The sequence below is a fragment of the Lygodium microphyllum genome, chromosome 6 (genome assembly GCF_053477565.2).
Source record: "Lygodium microphyllum isolate KBCC chromosome 6, Lygodium_microphyllum_v1.1.10, whole genome shotgun sequence".
Classification (NCBI taxonomy): domain Eukaryota; kingdom Viridiplantae; phylum Streptophyta; class Polypodiopsida; order Schizaeales; family Lygodiaceae; genus Lygodium; species Lygodium microphyllum.
The window spans coordinates 52146284-52159182 of NC_141140.1; the positions used below are offsets into that span (position 1 = coordinate 52146284).

Below are 12899 nucleotides of genomic sequence, written 5' to 3' on the forward strand. Positions count from 1 at the left end.
TAAGCAACTCTTGTGCAAAAAATCTCAAGTTTTCGAGTTTCCAACAACCTAAACTAGTTGTACTAAATTCACTATAAATATTTAAGATAGTCTTTGTATATGCTTAATTAAAATAAAACTAAAAACAATAAAAGTAAACTAGCCTTAAAGTTTGGCTTTTTCTAAAGATTTGTTTCTACCTTTTAAAGGTAGCAAAAACATATTGAAGAATGTAGTATTAACACCATATTAGAGAATTTGGGAATCTCCCAAGTCCCACTTTCAAATAAGAGGGAAAGATTTATCCATGTGGATAATTCTTAGCCCATGCTTCAAAGTGGGACTTGAAAAGATAGCCTATATAGTAATTAGGATAGACTCCACTTTCAAGGGGATAAGATTTGATCATGTGGCTAATTATTAACTATATTGGGAATTCCCAAACTATATGAGAATTTCCAAACTCTCTAATATAGTGTTTATTGACATATTTATACTTTGCTTTGAGCTTTTAAATTTCATTTTAGATTTCTTTTATCTTTTACTTTAGAAAAAGATATATTCAAAGTATATCATTTTTGCTCAAAGTCTTGTGAACATTTCTTCTACCTTTAAGTGCTCCAAATTACTTTCAGAATATAACCATATTAATAAGTTGTAAACTCTTCTTTTTTCAAATAAAGCTTAGTCTTCTGTGGGTTATATTTTTCTTATATGATCAATGGCCTACATACACACATGTGCTTATACATACACTTTATATGAACAGCTACCTTTCATGGCCAAGCGTATATACGTAGAATGAAAAAGCAATGTATGAAATTCAATCCTAAATAAGGGCAAAGAGTCCCTAGCTTTTTATTTAGGCATCAAAGCTTTAAGGCCTTTTTTAAAGGATACTTACACACAATGATCCTAGATGGTTGACCTTTGAGTTTCAACTAGAATGTAACTTAAAGCTAATAGGTGTGCAAAGCTTGCACACCTACTACACCAATGAGACCAATTAGCAACTTCTTGTGATCCAAACATAGTGGATAGATTTGGATGGGCAATGCTCTCCTCCCTACTACATTTGCAGCATCCAAATTGAAATATGGGATGACAAGACAAATCATAGGAGTAATAGATCATTGTTTTTTATGAGGAGTGTGTAAACCATTCACATCTATATTTACCATATTATTGCTTACTTCCTTAAGCAATTTTTGGGTAAGCACATGGTGGGACCACACACCAATGTGTAGCTGCTCTTAATTTGTGACTCAAGGAAGTTACTATATGTATATCCTTTACATCACGTGCATTCAAGGCCTACTTATAGATATCCTTAGCTATGAATTTTTCTTGAATAAAACATAACCTTTTTCTATTCAATCTATAAATAATCCATTTATATTACACCTTTCGATATGTAAAAAATGTATAAAAATGGTATTTTAAAAGTACCTTATTTTGAACCCACGTGATGCACACATATTCATGAGTAGCTTACTCAAGATTTGTGAATACATAGAGACTATGTATATATATAAGTGTACATTAATAAGGAACATAAAATAAAAAAGTATAAATAAAATATGAAAAAACTACAATCTATTTCTTCAATTGTACCAATGTAGCATAAAACTAGATATTGTTTGAGATTATGAGCTAGATATTCCTTTAAATTGTGAGCTAGCACTTTAGAATGAAGGAGGTTTTGGGTTGTGAGTTGATGCTTTAGAGACGCCACGATGAGCTTGGACGATCAACCTTCAACCACAATAGCAAAAGAAGAAGTAGGTGTGTGATATCTTTGCTTTATGGATTTTCTCCTACCTTGCATGGATGGGTGTTCCTAAAGCATGTCCCTTGTCTCTTAGCACTTTCAATATGTTTAATGAACTCTATACAACTATTCATAACACATCAATTGATTTTCAACGATTGCAAGTTTTTCTTTTTTCCCCACGAATTTCTTCATAACTCATGTATTTTATATTTCCTTACAGTTTTTGTGACTCATATTTTTATATCTAGTGTCTCGTGGTGCAGAACATACAAGTCATGAAAGAAAACTGTGGAAATTTAAGGAAAATTGACAATCCATGGAAATCAATAGATGTGTTGAAAAAGAGTTATATGAAATTTGTGAGGAAAGTGGAAATCTTTCTTGAGTTTAAGTTGGCTGGGCTTTAAATACCGATATAGTAAAAATAGAAAATATCGATAAATAAAAGGATAGACGTTATATGTTAGGAATACTCATGCATGGAGGAGGAAGGGGGAAAGCAATTTAAAAGCAAAGCAAAGATATGGCATATCTTCTTCGTCTTCTTGTTAGGCTGGTGTGGTAGGAGGTGGAGCGTCCAAGCTGGGATGGCGTAACCATGCAGGAGCTCGCAACCTAAAAAGCCTTGTAATTCATGAGAATGTGAGAGAGAGAGAGAGAGAGAGAGAGAGAGAGAGAATCGCCTCGCATGATAATATACCAGCGCCTTCATCGAAAGCCTGATCAGCAGCTGGAGGCGAACCGGTATTTATATACCGGTTCTCATAAGAAGCCATAGCCGCCGCCCCTGATTAACGCGCACAGCCTTCTTCAACGCACACGCACAGCCTCTGATCAAGTCTCACATTCAAAAAGCCTGTTTTCCCCAGAGAAAAGCCTCCTTTCAAAGGAAAGGCGGGAATACATCCCGCAGGACTCGGCCATCATCAAACAAGCCTCTGGCCTTCTCAAGGTAATTAATCCCATCATCGGCCTTCCCGATCATCTTCACACAAAATATTTCATTCGTCTTCAATATTGTATTGATTTATTGCATTGCGCGGCTTTCATACCCGCCAGCTTTTGATAGGCTTTCAAGTTTGGTATTGTTACTTCTCATTCCCAAAGAAAACATAATTCTTGTTCATCACTTGACCCTTAGAAAAAAAACATCCCCCACGTAATACAAGATTTAGCCCTATAGAGGACTTCTAGCAACATGAGACATTTGCTCACAATTTATAGAAGATTAGCTCTCTAGAAGACTTCCAACATGAGACATTGGGTGACAATTTATAGAAGTTTAGCTCTATAAAGGACTTTCAACATATCATGAGACATTGGGTGTTGTCAATTTCTAGAAGATTATCCATAGAGAAGATTAGCCGTGTAGAGGACTTCCAAGATCAAACATTGCATTGATAGTTTATAGAAGAGGGCTTTAAGTTGTGATAGCAATGTAGTTGCTATTTCTTTTTTGTTGTTGGACAAAATCAACTAAGTATATTGCTAATCACATTAATTTCTTTTCTAACAAAATCAACTATTTGTATTGCTAATCACATTAAAATGCTAAGTTTTGAGATATGCATGTTTGAAAACTTGAGTTTGAGGTCGAGCATCTATGTATGTGGAGCCATCATCAACATTTGGGATATTTCATTAAGCATATGATTGTTTAAAGAAGGCTCTTTCAAAAGTCATTAGATTTTGCTATTCAACTGTGATGTGTGGGCCATCAATCTTTTAAGACTTGAGAAGTTGGTTGTTAAGATTGAAATAGAATTCGAAAAGTTGACTATTGACACAAACATATTTGAACATCTTAAAATTTAATGATCCTTTATGTTGAGCCATGCTAATGAGAAGTTTAATATGTTTTCAACGTCTGAAATTTTGATTCTTTATCTAAAGACAATTTAGCATTCAAAAAAGTCGAAATGCATGCTAAATCTATAAAATCTCTCAGTGACTGTGATCTCTCTCTCTCTTTTTTTTGGGCAGGCAAAGATCGATTTCACCTAGTTCTTTGCTTCCGATATGGACCTTGACAAGCACCAACATCATGTTGACAATGAGACAATCACAACAGATTTATTCTCAAGTTCTAGAAGTAAATCGTTTGAGGAACTTATTGATGCAAGTGACATTGATCAAATTAATAGTCATTCGACTAATGATGATATTGAAGCACACGGTGCCATGCAAGCTATCCCTATTCGTTATTCCTCTTCTCCGCAAACTTATTGGCCTCAAAGCTACAGGTGAACATCTCACTCACTCACTTTCTCTTTCCATAATGGGTAATCTCTATTTCTCTCTTTCTCCTCAACCTTATTGGCCTCAAAGCTATAGGTGAACATCTCACTCACTCACTCTTTCTATAATGGGTAATCTCTCTTTCTATAATGGACAACTGTATTAATTATGAAAAATATACAAGAGTTACATGACTACTCTCTACTAAGGAAAGTAAAGAGTGTGCTCAAAGAGTTGAGCCACTCAACAAAGCTACTCTTATATACAAGAGTTACATGACTACTCTCCAGTAAGGAAAGTAAAGGGTGTGCTCAAAGAGTTGAGCCACTCAACAAAGCTACTCTTGGTAAACTGAAAGAGAACATTGAGGTTGCCAAAAATTATATCACAGTAAGTGAATATAGGGATAATAGACAAGGAGTGAGATCATCTCTAGTAAGAGGACTTGCATACTCGATGGTGCTCAATCGCCACTAGAGGAGGCCTTGCAAATGACCAATATGGCGATGCATGTGAGAATGGGGATCAAAGATGGGAGTAGCACAAATGGTCCCCCCCCCCCCGAACACCCGCCCACGCACACACACAATGTTTTATTTTTCTATAGTTAACGTTTCTCTCTCTCTCTCTCTATATATATATATATATATATAACAAAACAATATTTGGGTGTCTCATATAGAAAACTATTCGTAATAAGGTTGTAGAGAGATGACTAACCGTTAATAACTTTATAGAGTAATTAGCATGTAAAAGAGGAAATAGGCATTTTCGTTCAAAGCAAGTAAACGAATGGGTACAGTTTTTATAATAGTCCTGTTGGCACCCGATCACCATTTTACAAAACTTGCAAAGGCAGTCGCTCTTTCAAGATGGTTCATTCCTGTTTCTTAGCTTGTGGGCGTTCATCGACGATCCCTGGTAATCAAGGCAGTGAAGAGGCAGCCCTGTTACGTTTCACCAAGTGTAGAATTGCTCGGGTGAACAATTTGGACAATGGAGGCGAGTAGTTGACTGAGTGCTTTGTTTGCTGGTCACAGTGTTTTTGGGGACTTACAGTCACTTCGGAATGCATCAGTCTTGCACGATAGCATTCCATTATGAATGCTGCTCCCCTTATATAAATATGCTTGCTACAAGCTTTTTTTGGCACCCGTGAGATCTTTTCTTGCACACATAGCAAGAGCCATGCTGTAGCAAGAAAAAACCGGGAGTTCTTCCACAAAGCAAGAGAAAGACTTAGATATCATCTAAAACACACATGAAAGTGGGTAATGTGTGAAAGTGACCAAAACTGTGTAACATAAATACACAAATAAGAAGTAATATGATTGGGAGAAAAAACCTCTCTTTCCGAGAGTAAAAAGTGCATTAGTGTTAAAAGTGATCAGCATACAAGGATCATCTAGCAAAGGAGATCAAATTTGAAGCATTGCAAAATGCTTCAAATTTGTCGTGAGGAAAAGCTTTGGTGAAGATGTTTGCCACATTGTTGTTGGTAGGAAGGTAGACAAGGTTCATATCCCTTGTATGTAGCCCCTCTCTAACAAAGTGATAATGTATCTCTATGTGTTTTATACGTGCATGAAACACTGGGTTCCGTGCCACTGCAATGGCACTCTGACTGTCAGTAAAAAAAGGAGTAGGCTCTGTAATAGATACATCAAGATCAGCCAATAAACGTCTTAGCCATACTTGGCCAACAAACGTCTCAACCATACACATTCAACTGTATTAGTAGTAAAAGCTGCCTTGTATTTAGCTTTACAAGAGAATGTGGCAATAATAAATTGTTTCTTGCTAAGCCGAGAAATGCAAGAAGAGCCAACAAAGAAACAGTTTCCACTTGTAGAGTGACATGAATCAAATTCACCAGCACAATTGGAATCATTGTAAGCATGTAACTGCAGTGGCCCCCCCTTGGCATAAAGCAATCCAAGAGTCCTGGTGCCTTGCAAGTTACGAAAAATACGCTTCACAGCTTGCCAATGTGACATGCGTGGGCTGTGCATATATTAGCTCAAGGCTGAAACTGCAAACTGAATATCTGGCCTTGTGTTGCATAAATAAATGAGGCATTCAATTGCTGGAGTATATGTATGGATGTCAAACAAATCACTGTCATCATGCAAAGACAGCTTGAGTCCAGTCTCCATTGGTGTGCTAATTGGCTTGCAATTTTGAAAGTCAAATCTCTCAAGGAGTTTACCAATATATCTGGACTATGACAATCTAATGCCTCTAATATCATTAATAAATTGAATGTCCAAATAGTAATGCAAAGGCCCTAAATCTGACATTTCAAAAGTTTGCTGTAAATTTTTCTTAAATGTTGAAAATCTAATTAGCATGTGTCCCTGTGTGCAAAAGGTCATCCAAATAAAGACAAGTGATCAGTAAGGATTCCCCCTCTTGCATACGTCAAGAGTAGACTTTGATGGGCTGTTAATGAACCCTTGGCGGAGTAAAAAAGCATCAATTTTGGCATACTAAGCTCGTGGCACTTGCTTCAAATCATACAAAGTCTTTTTTAGCTTGCATACCGTGTTTTGATCTTTAAGTGCAAAATCCATAGGCTATTGAACATACACTTCTTCTTGAAGTTTCCCATGTAAGAATGTAGTTCTAATATCAAGCTAGTGCACAATCCAACCATAATGGGCAGCCAATGCAAACATACATCTGATAGTAGTCATATGGGATGTAGGAGCAAATGTATCCTCATAATCAATGCCTTTCTTTTGCTCATAGCCTTTTGCCACTAGCCTAGCCTTGTACTTATCAATGGATCCATCCGCTTTTCTTTTTAGCTTATAGACCCATTTAGTACCAATGGCTTTCTTTCCAATAGGGAGTGTAACTAAATCCCATGTTTGATTCTCATGATAGAATCAAATTCATCTTGCATTGCTGCTATCCAATGTACACTTTGTAGTGTATCTTCAAAAGAATCAGGCTCATTATCATCAAGTGTGCTTGCTGCCATAACAAATCCCATAGTATTAGCACGATCATGCAAACATGCTTGTCTTTGAGTACGACCAGCAGGAGGAGCATCCAAATGACTGTCATGTAGAGTCTGCAAGTACCATCCAAGTATTTGTCTAGCCTCTTGATTATGTACATGCTCTTGATGAACCTCAAGTTCAACATCTTGTTGAATATTCAGATCAGCCATAATCTGAATTTCTGCATTGTGTAATGGAGCAGCTGGCTGAACATTTTGTTCATATAATGAAGCTCCAGCTGTATCACCAAAAGAAATAGACAACAGCCCTTCAAACACATCATTTGCAGCCTGATATGTGTCATAACCAGCAAGGGATAATCCTGATTTTTCATCAAAACTCACATTCCTAGTGACAAAGACTTTCTTGGAAATTGGGACGTACAACCTGTACCCTTTGCTTTCACTATTGTACCCCACAAATATGCACTTGATAGTCTTATTGTTCAACTTCTTTCTCAATACTTTGGGAATGTGAGCATATGCAAGACACCTAAAAGTACGGAAGTGACCAATTGAAGGTTTATAGCTGTTCCAAGCCTCAAAAGGCGTTATATTTTTCAATGCCTTAGTAAGGGCACCTATTCAAAATATGACAAGCACACATAATTACTTCCATCCAAAATCCATGTGGCAATTTTTTAGCTTTCAACATACATCTGGCCATCTCCATGAGTGACCGATTCTTCCTTTCTGCAAATCTATTCTGCTGTGGAGTGTATGTAGTAGTATATTGATGTGCAATGCCTTTTTGTTTCAAAAAATTATTTAGCAAGGAAGACATGTAGCATACTAATGTGCAACGCCTTTTTGCTCCAAAAAATTATTTACTAAGGAAGAGATGTATTCCCCCCCTCAATCTGAACAAAGAGTCTTAATTTGATAGCTAGATTGATTTTCCACAAGTGCAGTAAAAGTAAAAAATGCATCATACACTTCTGACTTTTTCACCAATGAATAGACCCAACAAAAACGAGTAAATTTATCAATGAAGGTGATGAAATAATAGCATTCACCCAGCGATTTTGTCTACATGGATCCACACACATCCGAATGCACAATTTGCAACTTGGCTGTAGCTCTAAAAGCAACATCACGAGGAAAAGAAAATCGATGCATTTTTATCAAAATGCATCTCTCATAAATGTGCTTAGGAGGTGTATCCAAGAGAGGTAAGCCTTGCAACTTCCGAGTACGTTGCATAAGTATCAAACCGCCACAATTCACATGTCCCATATGAGCATGCCATAACTCTGCCTGTGACATAGTAGGAGTAATAGTAGCTGCTAAGTAAACTAACTGGTCAATTGACCATCTAACTCATAGAGTCCATGATATAATATGCCAGTAAGTACCAAAGTCAAGACTTTCTTATCCCTGACCATGTATTTATCATCATTAAATGTGACTTGCATTCCATACTTTGCTAAAGAAGAAATGGATAGCAAATTCTTCTTTATTCTTAGCACATATAATGCATCTTGCAATGGAGAGTAAATAAATCCTTGGGGAGGTTGGCACGTGGGCGGATTTGTCTTTGAAATTTAAAATGGTGGTGGACGAATCCCCCTAGGAGATTGGCAGGTGGGTGGATCTATCTTTGAAATTCACGATGGTGTTGGATGGATCCTCCTCTCACCCTCTGAGGTTGCGACGATGCGGGCTGAACATGGCTTTCCCCTAACTCTTCAAGTTGCCTTATCCCTTCACCTATGTCCGTTTAGACTGTACCACTTGGACAGGAGGAAACCCAACACGTCTTATAAAATGAATTACATTGCGCCTCACGCTTTCCTTGTGAGAACCTTGGGAGGTGCTCCCTCATCCTTGAGAGAGTCTTGCTAGAATATTCGGAGCTTTTCTCCATCCTAGGGAGAGCGTTCTTCATCCTTGATAGGACCTCCCTCATTCTTGAGAGGACCTTGTCAAAGTAGTCGGAGCTCCCCCACGGTGTTTTTGAGGTTGCCATCTGCTGCATTGTTCCTAACGAGCTTGTTTATTCACTTTTTAACTTGGGCTTCCTTGAGCTTCTTAGAGCTGTGCAAAAATCATCTCCTCCTCCTTGTTGTCCACCTCCTTATGTATACTCGGAAGAGTGTCGCCTGTCAACTTAAATGTATCAACATTCACCTACACAATGTAGTGATGCACGTAAGATTGATCGTTGCAAATGCTAAAGTCTAAATTGTAAAGTATAAACTTCAAAGTTCAAAGTTTAAAAGTTAAAACAACAAAATTTAAATGTTATGGTTAAGTGTTTAAACTTTACCTGCTTCGGACTACCCATGCTCATCATAGCCATCATGCGTAAGTTAGTGCGGCAATAGACTAGCCGCTCTAATTGTCATGTGCTAAGCCAATTGTGAATCTTTGTGTGAATGAGAGAATAGACACTCTAGTTTCTCTCACATGCACCCGAAGAGCAATCTTGGGCAAGGACCCTCATGGCTAAGGACTGAAGGGTCTCCAGTGCGTATCCAAAGTTTTGCCACTAAAATAAATGCTTCACAAGTGACTCTCTCCTCCAACAAGTGGAAGAAGCAAAAGCCACATGCCCTCTCTGATCTGCATAGCATCCTAGCTCCTCCAGCATTGCATTGTGGTCATCCACAAGGACCACACGAGTCAAATAAGAAAGCTGGTCCGAATGGAACTCTCTATCATCCATGACCACCGGTGACTTGTAGGCCAGGTATACCAATGCGGCAAAACCATGGATGGGCTTATGTATCCATGCCCATATCCTCTCTGCTATGTCTAAAACATGTGGACGTTGTCGCTGTGATCACTGTACAAGCATGTGCCTCCGCCAATACCGCTCTAAAGAAGTGAACGAGAAGGTCCATGGTGGACCCCTCGCAGTCACTCATACGTAACATCCTATAAAAGGGAGTCACGACAATGACAATGGCACGAACTTTTTGCCAAAACTGCTCATTAAGGCACAAGCGTTGCATGGCTTTGGCCTCCTTTGTCTCATTCTCATCCCACTCATTCCATAGAGTGGACACCACTGTCTGGTGTAAGGCATGGACCGCACCTCATAAAGGCGCTCTAGAAATAACCACATGTAAGCAAAGCGAGTTGAAGAAGGCTTCTTCAACTCTAGTGTGCTATGCTTACGATACATTGCAAGCACCTTTATCTTTACCGTGAAGAATATGACAATTGATGTAGCTTTGTGGACCACCCTCTTTATCCACTCGAGCTTCCTAATGTCTTCCATGAGCAAGTCCAAACAATGACTTCCACATGGAGTCCACACTGTGAGATGGAGAGAGGATCGAAGCTCAGCTCAGAGTGCAGTAGACAGTGTGAGAGTGAAGCGCGACACCCAATGCAATAGACTGAAAGAGTGTAATCTGAAAGTACAAGATACAACCCTTAAATCTTAGGGTCGTAGGGGGTGTTTACACCCAAACATGATAAGTGCTCGTAAGTGTGTGACATAAGCACCTATGAAATAAGACTAAGTTTGGGGGAAAAAACCTCTCGTACTGAGAGTAAAAAGTGCCTCAGTGTCCTACTGATCACTGACATTCCTGTGTGAGCATAGGCGTGAGTGGAAACCCAACAAGCCCCCTTGGAGTGAAGAGTGATCAAAAGTACAAGGATTATTCGCCACCAAAGGAGATCAAATTTAAAGCATTGCGAAATGCTTTAAATTTGTTACGAGGAAGAGCTTTGGTGAAGATGTCTGCCACATTATTGGTGGTAGGACAATAGACAAGGCTAATATCACCTGCATGCAGCCTCTCTTTGACAAAGTGATAACGTATCTCAATGTGTTTCGTGCGTTCATGAAACACTAGGTTCCGTGCCACTGCAATGGCACTTTGACTGTCAGTGAACAAAGGAGTAGGCTCTGTCACAGATATATCTAGATCAGCGAGCAAGTATCTAATCCATATGCATTCAACTGTGGTAGTGAAAGCTGCCTTGTATTAAGCTTCACATGATGATGTGGCAACAATGGGTTGTTTCTTGCTAAGCCAAGATATACAAGATGAGCCAAGAAAGAAACAATTGCCACTAGTGGAGTGACATGAATCATAATCACTAGCCCAATCAGAATCACTGTAAGCATGTAATTACAGTGGCCCCCCCTTGGCATAAGCAATCCAAGAGATCTAGTTGTCAGAGTGCAGCTGTGCGGAAGCGTAGGACAGAGAGAGAGAGAACGCAGAGAGAGAAGAGAGAGAAAGAGACAGTGGAAGATGAAGATCTGCAGTATAAAGTGTGCTGAATACAAAGATATGCAGATATATACACGGGCGCAGTGTGCTGGACTGCGTGTCTCCACCTTGACGATGCAACCTACTGTTCACCTCGAAGTCCGCTACAGTCTGCACTGTCTCTTGTCTGAAATCTGCGAACAGAGACGGAATCTGCGCATGTCACCGGTTTGTAATCTGCGAGCAGAGAAGTGTTGGAGACTGCTGGAGATGTCGGCTATTGATAGCCAGAAATCTGGGAAAATAGGGCGCCAGAAAACTGCCTGTGCAGCCGACAGCCTGCACAGGTCGGACTGCCACGTGCAGTCCGACTGCACCTGCCTGACCTGCTTGGCTGTGATCTCTAACACCCCCTCTCAGAGCCTGGGCAGGGTAGAAGCCCGAGGGATCTGGAATGGCTCCGAAGTAGAGCCTGGGGAAGTGCCTTCGTAAACAAATCCGCAAGATTGTCCTCCGTCTTGCAGTACTCCACAGTGATGGTCTCATCCAGAAGCTTTTCTCTGATGAAGTGGTACTGGATCTCGATGTGCTTCGTCCGGGCATGAAAAACAGGGTTTCGTGCCAAGGCAATGCAACTCTCATTGTCACATTGCAGCAAAGTAGGACGAGTCTGGAGGCACCCAAGCTCCTCCAATAATCTCCGAAGCCACACAGCCTCACATGTGGTGGAAGACGCGGCCCGATACTCCGCCTCAGTAGACGAAAGGGCTACCGTGGGCTGCTTCTTGCTACTCCATGAGATAACACCTGCACCCAAGGTAAAATAGTAACCTGTAGTAGACCGCCTGTGGTCCACATCACCGGCCCAATCCGAGTCGCTCCAATCTGCAAGTACAAGATCTGAACCATCTGTCCCTGCGGGATAATGAATCCCTAAATCAAACGTCCCCCTCAAATACCGAAGTATCCTCTGAGCAGCCTGCCAATGCGCCGTCTTAGGTTCACTCATGAACCTTGCCAAGAGCCCAACAGCAAAACAAAGATCAACCCTAGTGTTGAGAAGCCAAATCAAGGATCCAATCAACTGACGATAGCGGGAAGCATTTGCTAAAGGAGAAGCTGAATGGGAAGTGGCCTTCCAGTTCGGATCCATAGGAGTAGAAAGGGTCCGACAATCCTCCATCTCAAAAGACACCAAGAGCTCTTGTACATATCTCTGTTGAGAGATGAAGATCCCCCTCTGAGACTGAAAAATCTCATAGCCCAAAAAGAAATGGAGTAGACCCAAGTCTGTCATCTCGAACGTCCGATGTAAAGCTGACTTCGTCTCTTGGACCTGTTGTGCATCATTACCTGTGACAATCAAATCATCAACATATAACACAAAAAGCACACAACCATCCTCGGAAGTGTGAACATACAGCTGCAGATCGGCTTTGGAACGCCGATATCCCAATTGAGACTGGAGGAATGAATCAATCTCCTCGTTCCACGCATGTGGAGTCTGCTTGAGGCCATACAAGGCCTTCTTCAACCTGTAGACTTTCCCATCTGAAGATCCAAAGCCAGGAGGCTGCTCAACATAGATCTCCTCCTTCAAATCACCATTGAGGAAGGCTGACTTCACATCCAACTGATAAACATGCCATCTCCTATGGCTAGCCAAGGCAAGAACAGCTCTAATGGTCGCCATACGAGCTGTGGGGGCAAAAGGATCATGACAATC

The 12899-nt window shown here is 40.1% G+C and overlaps 1 protein-coding gene across 1 annotated transcript in view; it reads left to right on the forward strand.

Annotated features, from left to right (window-relative positions):
- The first annotated feature begins 2433 nt into the window (after positions 1–2433).
- LOC148034551 (amino acid transporter AVT1I-like) overlaps positions 2434–12899 on the forward strand; it is a 56855-nt gene continuing 46389 nt past the window's right edge. Inside the window, exons 1-2 of the mRNA XM_087680537.1 lie at positions 2434–2705; positions 3737–3996. Coding sequence (XP_087536663.1) covers positions 3773–3996 — 224 coding nt within the window. The 5' untranslated portion in view covers positions 2434–2705; positions 3737–3772. The remainder of the gene's footprint in view (positions 2706–3736; positions 3997–12899) is intronic.